The sequence below is a fragment of the Alligator mississippiensis genome, chromosome 16 (genome assembly GCF_030867095.1).
Source record: "Alligator mississippiensis isolate rAllMis1 chromosome 16, rAllMis1, whole genome shotgun sequence".
Taxonomy (NCBI): Eukaryota; Metazoa; Chordata; order Crocodylia; family Alligatoridae; genus Alligator; species Alligator mississippiensis.
This window is the reverse complement of record NC_081839.1, coordinates 6,976,628-6,991,913: the sequence shown is the minus strand read 5'-3', so window position 1 is coordinate 6,991,913 and position 15,286 is coordinate 6,976,628. Positions and strand designations below refer to the sequence as shown.

The window sequence follows — 15,286 nt, the reverse complement described above, 5'->3', positions numbered from 1 at the left end:
TTTTTGCAAACAAAGTTCAGTGCCACAACACCGAAAACCCCACGTTTTCACTCTGCAAGTCACCTTTAAAGACTAAGGCAAATAATCCAGCCCTGTATTCCTGGTGCGGGTCTTAGCACACTGCTAAATGGCAGCACTACAGCGCCTGGCAAGTTCGGAGGCACGCCGTCATTTCAGGAAGCCAGTCTCGCTGCACGGAGCAGGCTCACAGGCACGAGCCCCTCAAAGACACCTTGAGGCATCTTTCCAACAGCATCAGCGCAGCCTGACTGTATTCCACCTTTTGTTAGCGCCCGGCAGGCAAAAGCAGTCTGTGGAGCTACCGCAGGGAAAGCCCACCAGCGCGGCCTCCAGCACCACGTGCGGACAAGGTACCTTCTCTTACGTCCTCCCTCGACCGCCTTTGAATGCCCTCTGCCTGTAACGGCAGCTCTTCTACGGCCTCGGGACATTCCAGGTCTGGCTCCAAAACCTCGCAGGGGCCTGCTGCCATATCACCTCCAGGACTCTCGCTGAACAGAGGGGCAAAAACAAACACATCGTGGTCATTAGGGAGCACGGCCGACGCGGGGTAGCAAAGCTGTCCGTGACCAAGCAACGCGGGCGGTGCGCCTCGGTGAACCGGGCGTCACGCACGTGGGTAAACGCCTCGAGGATCAGCAAGCCTTGCCATACAGCCGCTGCCATGCCTTTCACCGGAGGATCTCGGAGGTCTCCTATCCCACAAAACACGGTCTCAGCGCTCTGCTGCCCAGCGGGCCCATTTTACAGAGGAATAAACTGAGGCACAGAGCGGCGCAGCGCAGCTTTTGCCTCGAAGGAAGGGAAGTTGATGACACAGCAGAAACCTTTTGCTGGTCTCAGCTGCCCTGTGCTGAGTCATGGATTTGTCCTCCCCTGCTGGGCTGCGGCTGCTGTACTCACTCTGCCCGAAGCCTCCTTTTCCAGGCGGTGGTAAGGGATGTGAGGACAGGACTTCATCCCTCCTGCAATTCCTTCCTCTGCAGCCACTCCTGCCCTCTCGGCAGGGACAGGACTGCTCTGCGGATACAGATCGGGGTCTACTTCTAAGCAGCTAAAACTAGAAGTTCTGCAACAACCCGTGCTTGCTACTGGATGTTGTCTGGTCCACTTTTCTCATCCCGTACCTAATGAATAGGGGGCTGGGAGTTGGCACGTGTCTGCATGCCCACATACACGTGTGTGTATACCCCTTCCCTTCATTGTTTTAGGATCCCAACCGCTGAGCCAGGGACACCCATCGTGCAACTCAGCACAGTTTTTGCCTCTGTAGAGCAAAGTAGCCTTGCTGGACAGTTTAGTGCAACAAGGCAGCATGGTCAAGAGGGCCCCAAAATGGGCTGCATCAGCCAGCAGAAGAGAATTGACTTTGGGAAGAGGTCAGAGGCCTCAAGAAGTTTTCCAAAGTGGGAGCTAAGTTCCTGACAAGGTGGTGATGCCACAGGCCAGCTCCAGCACGCACAGCTCCGGGTCTGTGCTCCCGCCCCTCCTCCCGCCGCCTGCGAAAAACTCACCGAAGGAGGTCTCGAGGTCGGGCTTCCTGCTCACGGCCCTACCCACAGCCCGTGTGCGCTACGTTGGCTGTATGTGCCTTAGCGCAGGGCCCTGCTGGTGAAGCACTTAGCGCAGGTGGACACGGAGCGCACGCATGCAGTCACCGCGCGGCTCTACCTCCCTGTCCGCAGCCACGTTTCAGAAACTAGCTCGGGTCCAAAGTGTGACTCCACCGCTGACACACATCAAAGAAGCTTCCAAAAATAGCCCCCTTCCATTCCCCATCAGCTCGTTCAAGGCAGCCGAACCACAGGCTTTATCTGCGCGCAGCCTTGTCACCCGCTAGCCCGCGAGCTTGCTTTCAAATGCAGGCAAACGCTTTGTGCCCAGGGGCTCGGCTGCATTCAAAGAAAAGTGTTAAAAGCAACACAAAGTCATACCTAGGGCTTGAATGCAGCCGTCCAGCCTTCAGCCTCTTGTCCGGCTCAGTCCCTATAGAGTAATATACAGCAACAGGTGCTGGGTCCTGCCAGAGCAAAATATCAACCAATCATAGGAGGCTAAAGCGACCATCGCTTTAATATTCAGTCCCAGGAGATAGAAAAGGGTCTGACTTCACTCTGAAAGAGAGAGAAAGAATTAAACATGAGGCTCCTTGGCTCCCTTTCCCGACAGATCTGCTGTGCCCCTGCCCGCTGGCAGAGAGGAGGGGCCCATAGGTACCGAAGCTCTTCTATGCAGTAGCGACACGAACTCATCCCAGAGCCTGGCTTCCCCCCCTTCTTTACTCCACTTGCAAGTGGGAAGGATGCTGGAGTGCCTCGTGGAAAACAAAAGGCTGGAAAGACCTGGGCAGGAGCAAGTGGGGTGGAAAATATTTATTTCCCACTATTCCTTGCTTGCAGATGCTAAGAAATGGGTGAGATTTGAAACTTCAACCCAAAGGCCTCCACGTTAGTCATGCTGAGGCTAACGGAGCTTTTTTGAGAGGATCGTTGGATTGATATATACCTTGGCCTCTTCAGATCTCACTCCAGGGGTGCTGCTGCCCAGAGACAGCCTCACAGACATCGGGCTCTGGCCAAACAGTAGCAGCAGGAACTAGCTCTGCCCCATCTGCTTTCACCTCCCTCCTGTCTGAGGACTACCTCCTCCACCTCACTGTGATGACTACCAAGGGTTCAGCTCGGTCCATTTAAATGCAAACCTTATCAGGCACAGGTGGTTCTCTTCCCTCTTTCAGATAAAAGAGACAAGCAAGGAAATTCAAGGCAGCGAGAGCATTAATGCAAAACTGAGGCTGTGAAGTTAAATCGCTGCTAGTGTTTTAAAAGGAGGCAAATGGATCAGGTAAGCTTCCTACAGTATCACCTTCCAGGTGGCACTGCATTTTGCAGGCAGGGTGCGGTGCAGGAGAGACCCTGGACCCTGCATCAAGCAGATGGGGCACTTTGAAGTTACTCTTCCATGCCTGGAAACCTCAGGCAGCTGTAGCACCTTCTCTCTTGGCTCCTGGTGTGCTGCTAGGGGGGGTTTGCCCAAGACACCTCTACTCTACAGCAGCCTCTGTGCTGGAGTATGGCCGAGGAGTCTGTTGGCCCCATAGTAAAATGGATACAAGGGTGCGTCTACACAAGACGCGTTAATACACTTTAGCCTAATTTCACATATATTACGGGCACGTGTCTACACATGCGCGCCCTTAATCCACATTCGCAGTGGTGAAATTAGGCTAATGGCACCTAAATTTGCAAATGCAGGTATCAAATTTAGGCGAGGTTAAAGTTCATTAATGCATGTGTAGACACAACCCAGCACTAACTTAGTCCCCAAGGGGCACATGGCAGGGCTGCAGGGACGTGGCACTAACTTTAGTGCCACGTCCCTGCACATGTAGACACCTGCCAAAAATCACTTAATGCTCATTAGTTTAATGTGTGTTAAATTTAGTTGCACTTAAACGCACGTGTAGATGTGCCCAAGGTAACTTAATGCTACTTTTATCCTTTGTCTCAGTTGTGCTGAGTGCTTTTTGGACACAGCCCAGGGCCTGGGCCCCTCTCTAAAAGTAGAGGCCCTAATCTTGTAAAGCATTTCTCACATGAGTAGTATCATGCAAACCAGGAGGACCACTCGCCTATTCAAGGAATGCTACAAACCCTTAATTGTGCTGGGAACATAAGCAATTCATTAACAAGAGAAACAGGAGGATGTGGTAATGCTAAGCTGAAGCATTCAAAAAAATCACGAGATCTTAAAATAAAAAAGCCAAACATTTTGGATCCTTTTGTTGGGCTCCTGGTTTTTTCGCCTTGGGGTTCATACATTTTCAAACCTGTCTCCCCAACTGTGCAGATTCCAGACTTAGGCTTTTTTGTTATTTTTATTCAACGAAAGCTGAGATTTTCATATAAGTCACCAGACCCCAAGAAGTGGGACAGCAGTACCGCTAAAATACCGAGACTCCAGATACAAATCACTGGAGCTGAAGCACCAAGAACATATTGAAACTCGATGCAACGGACCCGTGTTAACATCGCAAACAGGGCCATCCGGGACGCATAACTAACTAGAAAAGGTAACTTTTGCATTTGTATTTAAAAATTAAAACCCACAAAATCTCACGGTGCTTGTAGTGACATTTCTCCATTTCCATGGCACCCGCCTGTGCTTTGACAAGCAGATGATGTATACCTTATTGCTAGACTAACAGGAGAAAAAAACTGTTTATTAAAAAATTATTTCCAATAAAGCTACAAAGGGCAGCAAAGCTAATGCACAATACATTGTCTTTATTAACTGAGGTTCTTTTTTCCCCCACAATGCTCCAGTGTGAAAGCCTGGATTTCAGTCGCTCTCTCTGCAATTGCTATTCCAGCCTACATGATAAAAAAATTATACTTTCCTTTGGGACTTCAGACAAAAAAGTTCAACGGCTTATTGCTCAGCTGAAAACAGCATGAGTGCATGCAGGCCTCGCCACTGCTTTAAATGCTTTTAAATGGTTCAATCTGTTTCTTATTATCAGCATAAAAAAACAGCGTGCAAAGCATTTTTTAAAGGATGCCATCGTATTAGTTTAAAGGTGACCTTCAAAAGAGTATGCTCCTTTTATTGCTGGTTTATGGTGTACTGAATGGTTTAGTTAGTTCAAGGGTTATAATTGTCCCAGGTTTTAATAAATGGGTCCAAGGGTATTAATTGGAAAGGAGAAGAAGGAAGCATGCCAAGGAGCATGACTGGGGATCAGTGACAAGCCTGATTCAAGAGAAAGGATAAATGTCAGATCACGTTGGTAAAAGAATCGGCTCCGATCTAGGCTCCAATATAAGCAATCAGATTTTCACAAAAACTTTGTAGTATGAGCCCTTTGGAAAACCTGGCTCTGACTGCAGGTCCCAAACACTTGAAAATACGGCCCCTGTCAACTTGTGGTCACCGTATAGCCATTCGGAAAAAACCAAGAAGTGACGGCATCTTCCTAATTATTGAGACAGTCGTTGCAATACAAATAATACTCAATATTGCTCAAGGCTGAACCAGATCATGGAAGGGAAGTTAGATGGAACTGATAAATCAAAGCCTGATTCTGTTAACTCTTGCTTCCCCCACCCCTTTGATGTCATTATTTCCACCCCAATAAGGTCACCACTGTTAATTAAAAAGACATGTTCGGTTTATTGGATTTAGGGAGATGTAATGAAACCAGAACATCGTAAACCGTCTGAAACAAAGTTCCTCCTGCTTTCAGTTAATCATGATTCACTTGGTGCTCAGGATACTGTAATCCCGTTCTTCCTCCAGCTGGCGATGGACTCGTCTAGGGAATATATAGCAAGACAAGACCTATCATGGTAAAATACAGAACTCCTTCTGCATGTTTGGTGTTCATCCTGGAGCAGGAAAATGTGACACAAACCTAGTTCTCCTCCTTTTCAGGGAATCTTTCACCATATTCCCTGCAGCGATGAGGGAGTGGGGGGTGTTTTGCCTCCACATGCTTCGCTTTGAAGAAGTTCCTTGCCAAGTGACAAATGTGCCAATATTCCTTGTACAGTTTAATCCAGGCAGATGCAGGAAGGAGTTTCCCAGAGGCAAGTTCTTTCCTAATCCCTTGAAACTCCCCTGGATCCCGGTTTCTCTCCTGACCTGAATCTGGTAACATGTCTCTGGGACGGGGCTAGCTCCGAGGGAGGGAAAGAGTCTCGGGAACATGATCCAGGGAGGAGAGGAGAGGAGCTGAGCTCGGGCGCAGAACGCCCCGGCTGAACCTGACACTGGCGGTAACTGAGCAGAGCGCTGGGCCGGTGCCAGGCCCTGCCCGGGCTGTGCCCACTGCTCATGCAGGCCTTGCTGGGCTCTCTTTGTTAGCAGGGATTGCTTTTCTGCACCTACCCGACCTGCCATTGTGATTTGCCTTTACTTGGGTATGTGTCTATCTGCCTACTGAGGCTCATTAATGCAGCCTGCTGGCGTTTTTCAGGTGAAAAGATACCAGTGGATCTTTGTATCCCCTAAATTTTGCAACAGCAGTTTACCCTCCCGTCAGGACTAACTTGTCCCATTCCTCCTTCCCATGCAAAAACCCAGTTGGAAGAGTTCATTCGTTGATTGTTATTTTCAATAATGATTCGTTTTAGAGATGTTTCCCCTCCCCCCACGCCGACCCATGTCCTTCCATGATCTTCAGGTAGCTCAGCTCCGTTCCCCGGGTTTCTGTTCCTTGGAGTTCAAGCAACCAAAATGTCACAGAAGGGAAGCTCAGTATCTCATCTCCCTGGCTCATCAAGTTACTGTTCGGTAGACCACGTGTCCTAGCTCGTCAGCCTATGCTGGAGATCAGCAGGCAGCTACTGAGAGGTTCTGGCAGGGGCAGGCAGACCACAAACAAAGGGTGAATTTTGGTGGGAAAACGAGGAATTTCATGGCCTTTTGGGAAAAGGCCATATTCTGTGGTTGCAGAACTGAAGAATTCCCAGAGCCACAACTGAGACGAGTGGGACAAGTCGCACCTCTCGGAGCTACTGTTTCAGGCTGCCCGCAGATTCAAATGTGCGACACAGCATCAGCTGCATTCGGTTTGCACTTCCTACATTACCTCCACAGTCACGAGGCCCACACACTTGTTTTTTCAATGGAAGTGGATACTCAGGAGTATAGCGGTATAGTAAACTCCACAGGTCCAGACTCACGACCTGGCCACCGGAGCCATCCTGGAAGCTGTTGCTAAGGAGATTATCTCAGCTAGGCCAACTTGACCTTTGATCTTTGCAAAACTCACAAGCATCTGCTCAATCTACGTTAGAGGGGAGACTTTCAAGGAAAAGCTGGGTGCTGGAGAAAGCGACGGGACGATGAAAGGCACTGCTAACTGTGGAACGAAACCTATCTTTTACATAAAGAAAAGCCACCAAACCACGTCCTTCATTGGCAGGGGTTAAAAAGAGCGATTTTAGACAGCTTCAGCATTCTTGTGTGGGCTAGTGACTAATCCCTGAATGCAAACAGAGCTACAATGAAGAGTGAACTGTCTAAAGTACTTATCTCATCCCCATTACCATAGTATCCAGTGCCTCCCAGTCTTTGAAGACCACCCTTGTCTAACACCATGCTTGTCAGGTGCTGAGCCACGGACTTAGATCTGGTCTATACCACAGAGTTTCACCAGCATGCATGTGGCAGGGCACTGTGGGTGCCTGCCACTTTAAGGGCTGAGACAAGCAGCCAGCAGGTGCTTGATTGCGGCAGCCATTTTAGAACTCTGGCCACCTATATAAACAGAGCAGATCGTTGCTGGCAGCCAGGCAGAAACATCACCTGGATGCCAGGCTGCATGCAACATCCTGGAGGTAAGGGCAGGTGCTTAAGGGGATGGTTTGGAGGCTCCTGGTCCTGGGCACGACCTAAAACTGCACCCTGCAGGGAGTGGGTGGCCTGGTGGGGGCTCCCAGTGGCATGGGAGCCCCCAGGCCAGTTACTACCCCAGTGAAAGGTGGGTTGGGGTGCCTTAACCCCTAGCCCCCACAATACTGTGGGAACAAGGGGGGCAGGCATGGCTACGGCCACCTGAGCCCAAGGTGGGTGTAAGACCCAGATGGGGCCAGGCACAGGTACGGCCACCTGAGCCCCCACTGGGGAGGGAAGCCCCATGGCCCCAGTTGGGGGTGTGGAGATGAGAAGCCAAATATATGTGTGTGTGAGTGTATAGAGTTGCCCGCTGAGGGGTGTGGGGCAGAATCAGCCCAGGGTTCAGCACAAGGCCAGACCACGCAGAGTAGGGGAACTCGTGGGACATGAAAGGGCTGCGTGGCGAGACCAGCATGTGAGTAGTGAAGCCTGATGGCCCAGAGGGGTCGCTCAAGGAGGAGCAGGGCGGTGGGATGTGGCCCGGTAATGGGCAGTATGCCAGAGGCCCCAGTGAGAGAGGTGGAGTGGAAGAGGCCTCCTGTGAGAGGGGAGGTGGTATGAATGAGTATGTGCATGGAGCCCGACTTTGGACTCAGTTTGCTCTGGTGTCTCAGGCTGGGAGTAATATTAACCTGGATGCCATCTGCGAGGCTTGGGCTGCAGTGTAGGGGAGGAACAGAGCTGCAAATGGTTGCTCACTCTTGCCCCGATGCCAGGGGGCACTTTCCACCTAACTAAGACCATAATTATGTATCATCAAGGCGTGGCAGGCGAGGAGGTGGGCAGTTGGCCCAGAAACAGGTGGGTGGGCCAATGACAGACCGGCCCTGAGAGAGCCCCCTGTCATACATATGTCATTCTGGGGTGTGAGATGCTCACATCCTAGCTAAGAGAGCTCCTGCTGTCTTAGCTTGTGTGATCTGGAAAGGGAGAAGGAGGGTGACTATACAGGCAGACAGCCCCTTCTACCAACTGCATATTTATTGGAGGGTTTTGCTGATGTACCAATGCAGATACAGCTATAGCAGCAGCAGCTCTGTAAGGCATACATGCTCTTAGGAAGTTTCCTGAGGTAGTAAGTCTGTGGAAGAGCTGGGACTTGAAGTTAAGCCATAAACTAATACTGGGCAACCCTTCCTCTCTAATTTAGTACTTATGGCTGGGCTGCCACAGGAATTTTCTCTGGGGTAATAATGCCTAGCTCTTCTATGGATTTATCTGTAGGGCTACAAAGTGCTTTACAAAGGAGGTCAGTACTGCTATCTCTAGAAAGGGGGAAACTGAGGACCACAGAAGGGAGATGGTTTGCCCAACCCGTCCAAACAGAACAATGGCAGAGCAAGGACGAGACCCCCCAAGAGATCTGAGCCCCAGTCCAGTTCTCCATCCACAAGGCCGCTCTGTGGCAAACAGCAAGAGAAAGCAAGTCTGTAGAAAAATGATCATGGATTTTTACAATTGTCACAAATCCCAAGGCACGGGTGTCAAACTCAAGGAACGGGCCCAATTCCAACCCAGACAACAATATTCGGCTGACCTGAGATTCCTCCGCTGCATTTTTACTGGATGCAATGCTCTTCACCATTCCCTCTCCCAACACTATTCAGCAGCTTTTCTGTGCACTGAAATATAGTTGCTGCCTTCCAACCCAGAGGTAAAAATGTATTAGTTGCAGCCAAGGCCATTCTTTATATCATCTGTTAACTTTAGGAATGCTACAGACTTCAAATCACTATCATCATTAGGGAACTTGCTGAAAATCAAAAGAAGCAATGCAATATATTTTCTCTCTGCAAATCTCGATTCCATCATGAATTGCAAAACAATCCATTGAAATGGAGGATTTTAGCAAAGGCAACTGAACCATTTAATTGTGGAGGTGCTACAGACTGACAGCTTAGGGCAATCTGGAAGCTGACGGCTCTCATGGCTCCCTGCCACCAGGCATAACAACGTGATTGGGTAATGCTTGCTAACACAAAGTTAAGGACCTGGAGAGAGATGGATTGTGCAAGTTGATACTTATAACAAATATTTGACGAGGCTTCACTGTTTCGGAGTGGTGTCCTGCCTGCCTACCACAGACCGACAGCACTTCTCTACCCAGGCGTGATGAAGCACGTGGTTTTGCAGAGCTGTGACAAGGACTGAGCTTCTCCGCAAACTGCCTCTGAAACAAGACTGGGACTCTTCATCATAACCTCAAATTTGCTTATCCAGGAGAACGTAGCCAAGCATTGCCTGTTACCTCTGATGCTGCAGGAAAGCCTATAGAAGGGATGGGCGTTACAGTGCGGCTCGGCCTCTTCCCAATCCCCTCCGCTCGGGATCGTTGTGAGCTAAAAGATCAGACCTGTTGGTTTGACATGGATGGTATCGGCTGGGGCCAGCGAGAAGCAAGAAGTGCTGGCAGTATGTACTATCTCCATTCCACGGCAAGCTGCAATCTGGTGGTTTCCAGTTTCCGCATGGCCTTTTCCTTTCCTACCCCGGTTACATTGCAGTAGGCAGCCTAGAAGTGCCACAAACACGAAACGTCGTGGCTAAGGCGTTGTCTGAGGGGGGAAAGGTGAATTCCCCCTTGCTAAGCAAGATGAAAAGCATCATTTGTGGTGACTTCTGTTTTTTGGGTGTCCGGGAACAGTGAGGAATTGAGCAGAAGTCCACCCCCACCTCCCCCCCAAAAACAAACAACCCCCCGCAAAAAACCAAACCAGCGAGCAGGTAACCCTAAGAGAAGGCAAGATAATGCTGTATTACGGCGCCCTCCTGCACATCACATCCATCCTTCCCGTAGGTAACTACAACCAGCTGTTGCTCGTCCAGTGGGGACAAAGTAGTGCATGTGCTGGACACACGGCGCTATCTGTTGTCAGCACACTGGTGGCAGTAAGAGGCTATGTCTTCTCATGGTCGTTCCCAGCAATGTTAGTTGAATAGTCCTGGTGGCTGAATTCAGGCCTATGGGTTTTGCAGGCAAAAGAAGGTGCACTAGCCCCCCACAACCCTCTGGGATGTGCCAGTGAAGAACAAAGGAAACTAATTGTTGGGCTAGATGACCTCCTGAGGCCCGCTCCAACCCAAACTTTCTATAATCTAATGCTGTTCCCTGTCTCTCTCTCTCTCCTTCTGTCTCTGTGAACCCGTAACTCTTTGTGATCAAAGGTTTCGATCGCAACTCACAGTTCAAGCAGAATTCATAATGACGTTTCGCCTCTGTCTAGGGCCGTGAAGTCCTAGCCATGTCATCAGCGCCAGCTCCAGGCTTTGGCCTGGTCCAGTTCAGTTGGCAGGGGTTTGAACACTGGCATGAATTGGCGCCACTTCACTGCACTTGCCTTTTGCACATTGCCAGCTGTAACGGGGCCCCTGCCCCGGTATTAGAATGGGAAGAGGATCCGGGGTGCCTGGCTCTTTTCCCCTTCTTCCTCTCTTACTCGGTTTTGCGGATGCCTCCTTTCCCTGGTAGAGGTCCCTTCTCCTCGGTTGTGGGCTTCTGATTTCCCCCGTTCCCACTCACTTCCTGCCACTTCATTTCTTGCTATCCCACATGGGGGGCTAGGTTGTAGGGGGCGAGCGGGGGACACGCCAACTCGAAATGGCACCGAGTGGACAGAGCGTGTTCTGTATCCGAATAAACCTGAGCTTGCCTGGACTGTAAAGCCAGATGGTTAAAGTGGCCACAGGAGGCCAAACTTGCCTGGACTATAAAGCAGAAGGTGGCAGAGGAAGAACAGGGCTCCAGGCCCCTACCTGCCATGCAGCAGACTGTGCGTGCTGGAACCGGAGGTCATGGGATGTGGCTGGAGCCGAGCCGGGAGCCTGTGGCCCTGAACAGCAGACCCCGAGCTAGGGGGCTCAGCAAGAGTAAAACTGGGACAAGGCTGAGGGGCAGCCTTGGACCAGGCAGGGCTCGCCTCTTCAAAGCATGCCTCGCCCTCTGTACATTAAGCCTCCCCTACTATAACATTAAAGGCATTGCAGGTGACGGGAGAGATCGGAGGCGCTAGTAGGCCTCTAGAGGCAGGTACCCTGTAGCACAAGACTGGGAAATTATTTTGGCTAACGGGCCACTTAATGACTTTTGGTGAGCTGTCGAGAGCCCCTGCCCTGATCACCGTCTTGCAACTGGAAATCCTGCCCCTAACCCCTGACTTTTGCCCCTGGAAACGGTCCTTTTGGGAGGGGGGACTTGCCATCTTGGAACTGGGAAAAAAACCCAAATCGTACTAAAAATCAAACGTCTACTATAACAACATATTTTTATTTTATTTAAAAAATTGTTTTGTCCTGATTTGTGTGTGTTTTGCATAGTGTATATAGCTCAATGTAAAGTCTTACTCTATCATAGTGTGTGTGGGGGTGTGGCACGCCGCTCCAGCTGAGTCCCGGGGGCTGCACGCAGCAGCACGGAGCCTGCCCAGTCCGCTGGCATGCGCCTTCAAATCGGACCATGCCAGCCTGTGGGGCTCACGGCACTGCAGGTGGGACCTGCACGCCATCGGGCTGGTTCGGCTTCGTGCTTCTATGTGGGGCTTCAGCACTCCAGAAGGAAGCTGCATGTGGTGGCATGGAGCCTGCCCGGCCCGATGGTGTGCAACACCCCGTGGCTCCCTGTCTGCATGCCATGGGGCTGGGTGGGCTCTGTCCCACCACGGGCTGGTAATAATTATTGTTTGGAGGGGCCCCACGGGCTGTATAGACTGGCTTGGCAGGCCGGATCTGGCCCACGGGCTGTATTTCGCCCACTCCTGCTGTAGCAGCACTTGTAAATGGCCTACACAAGCATTCAAGAATGGCCTACACCAAACCAGCATTTAAGAATTTCACCGTTTGCAGACTGGAAAGAAATCGGATCCTCTTCTGCATCTGGCACCAAGCCAACTACAATCACCTCTTCTGATAAAGCAGCAGGGAGCACCCCCTCCCTCTCGGCCCAAATCAGCTGTTTAGATAACAGGACTCAAAGCACGGCACTGAAGCCCTGTTCCCACCCCTGCTTGGACGCTCCAAGCCGACTCCGGCTGAACGTGCTTTGGAGAAGTCCAAGGTTCAATTACTGGCCAGCTGGAACATGAGTAGTTACCGCTGCCACGTGAGCCCCGAGTCCGATTTGGAGCCGGTTCAGCAGGGACACGCACCTCGTTCAACAGCAGCCTTCGGCAAATGAAAGGACTTTTCTGACGAGCTCTCACGTGGCTCTCCAGGACTGGGATTTCGGGAGTCTCCTTTACAGAGGGGGTCGGTTATAAGCGGAAGAGCTGCGGAGCTGTATGTCACATTATCCCTGTATGTCCTTTTGAGGGGTTGTTTTGAACCACATATCATTTATCCCAGTTCAGGCCAACTCTCACAGACAGGCCTTGCTTTCTATTAACAGGCATTGTCCACTCTTCATGACACACTGTACAAAGGGGAGGCCCACAAGCAACCCAACATGCTTTCTTGGTCCTTGCGGCACTATGCACAAGAGGTTGTGTGTCTTTGGTTGGGGCTTATAGGCATTTCTTATGATTTAGTGCACATTGTATGCCATCTGAGTGGTTTGGGGGGTGCTGGGACACATCCTCCTCCATCAGATTGCCACTGCAAAGGCGGCACAGATAACCAGTGACAAAGCTGCTACTCTCCGCAATGAGTTTCCTGCCTTTCAGTCTATTTTCAGTCCACAGACTTCACAAAGCCACCACGACAGCTGCCAACAAGTGAGGCAATTAGCAGCAATCTCAGAAGAGAGCAATGACTGAATAAGCCCTGAGAAATCATCTCTCCCTTTGATTTGAGAGATGCTTCATCTAGCTCAGGCTTGTGCCACCTCTACCGCCGGGTCTCAACGTGTGTGTGTGTCGGAGCAGGGGAAGCTTGCTCTGACACTGGGATGCTGAACCTGTCGTGGATGGCTCCTTGCCCCATAGCTCTGAATGCAACCGACTCCCAGCTCTACATCAGGCGAATGTAAAAAGTGCTTGTAAGCTATTGCTGCGCCCCCAAACCCTTAGCGAACCTGCCTTTGCCTCGGGAGGCCAAGTGCTCGATGATCAATCCAGAAGCGATCTCAAAGCATTGATCCCTTTGTGGAACGCGTGATCTCTATACATTCGGAGCAGCTCAATGTTAAAGCAAACCCGATCACACTCTAATCCACGTGCGACCTACATACTCGGCCTCACGAATCTCCGAAGGCTTTTGCTCTCTTTACTTGGCAGAACGGGCAGCTTTCAGGTCAGCTGAAACAGAAGATGCTGGATCCCATTAAACGCTACTTTTAGTCTTGGCTGCTTTCAATAATTGTTCCATTATACATTTTCTCACAGCCCAGAGCTGCTCAGGGCTAATCATTATTCTCTTTGAAGATCTGCAGCCGTTAGTACCTCCGAGGAAAATACAAGCGAGCGACTGTGTTTGAACATGACATTTCAGAAACGCGTCCTTGGAACTGCCATTCAGAAAGGGAAAACAGGCTACGCTGTTCACTTCTTAAAGGGCCACTGCTGGGAATTTTCTGGTCTAAAATTTGTCTTGTCCTGAAATATCACAGTCTCCTCTTTACAGATAAGGGAACCGAGGCAGAGGGAGATACGGGTAAGGCTGAGCTTTTGCTCCTAGCTGTGGGTAAGGATTGGAAATGGGTCCTGAAGCCTGCTTTCCCCTTGTTCCCAGGCCCTGACCAGTACAGCTCCTGCTCAGCATGCTCGCTCAGCCATACATTGGGCTTGCAACAGTGGCATACCTAGGGCATGGCAACTGGGCAACTTTGGGATAAAGATAGGGATGGAGAGCGTGGGGGGCAGAAAAAAGCCAGCTGCCACCATAGCTGCACAATCGCACTGGCACCACAGCAGCCACTGCAAGTCACCACTGCCCCGGGATGTGGCAGCTGCCCTGGGTGCCCAGCTGTGTCGTTACACCCCTCTGGATTGCAGATCTGTGGATTCACAAATTCACGGCCCTTCACCCCTGCCCCAGCTACTTGCTGGGGGAACAGGAGGGCAGGAAAATAACCCAGGCACACAGCACGTGCTGTCCTCTCTGCACCTGTAGTCGTAGTTGGTAGAGGGGTATAACTTGCACCGCTTGCCACGTAGGGCCAGGCCATGATCTGGCCTCACGTGACACACAATATCGAGTCAGTGGCAGCAGCTGGAACAGAGCTCAGGAATCCTGATTTGTGGGTCTCTCCTCCAGCCACCAAACCACATTTCTTCAATGACTTCCTGCATGGCCATTGCAGACAAGCTGGTTCCTATCAAGTCCCAGAATAAAGTCCTGTTGAAATACAGGCTTCCATCCTTTTGCTGTATCCTTCCATTTGCTCAGGGCAGGGCACGTACAAAAGAAGTAAATACTTTCGAATTTAATCTTTTACAAGCATGGCCTGTGGTCTGAACATCCATCAGGAAGGGAGCGTAACGTAGTGGGGACACCAACGAAGCGTGTAACTGCACTAGCATAGTCCAGCTGCAGCCCAGACAGTACCTCGCGCTGGAGCCAGCTCTGCCCATTTGCTGGTCTTTTATTTGAATTTAAAATGAGAGAGAGACATTACCCACAGCTCTAGGTGCCCTAATACCATTAATAGCACAATTAAATCCCAGCAGCATTAAATGAACATTTCAACTGCAGCTCAGCGGGCTGGAAACATGAAGCAGCTTCTTTCTGCCCCTTTATCATTGTGGGAAGTCTCTCTCCAGCCTTCCCCAAACCCTTCCTAGCAGACGGCGTTTGCAAACGTGTTCAGAAGATCATCCAACCTGGCCTTTCACAGCAAGCTCCTGCATGGCAGGGCCCTCAATGAGAAAGGGCCTCTCTGATAATAAGAGGCTGAGTAGGATTCCTCCCCCCCCCCCCTCCTTCTGGCTCTTGC

At 50.8% G+C, this 15,286-nt stretch overlaps 1 protein-coding gene and 1 long non-coding RNA gene across 7 annotated transcripts in view; one reads left to right on the top strand and one right to left on the bottom strand.

The window, feature by feature from the left end:
• JSRP1 (junctional sarcoplasmic reticulum protein 1) overlaps positions 1 to 15,286 on the bottom strand; it is a 58,685-nt gene that overhangs the window by 9,238 nt on the left and 34,161 nt on the right. For 5 of the 6 annotated variants that reach the window (XM_019489937.2, XM_019489938.2, XM_019489934.2 and 2 more), the window contains 2 exons: positions 1,956 to 2,135; positions 376 to 512 (listed from right to left, as the gene is read on the bottom strand). In XM_019489937.2, coding sequence (XP_019345482.2) covers positions 376 to 493 — 118 coding nt within the window. In that variant the 5' untranslated portion in view covers positions 494 to 512; positions 1,956 to 2,135. The other variant, XM_014599863.3, reaches the window with a different exon arrangement.
• LOC132246473 (uncharacterized) lies at positions 6,484 to 11,716 on the top strand. The gene is made up of 2 exons (XR_009457795.1): positions 6,484 to 7,364; positions 8,647 to 11,716. It is a non-coding gene; the product is annotated as an uncharacterized LOC132246473 (long non-coding RNA).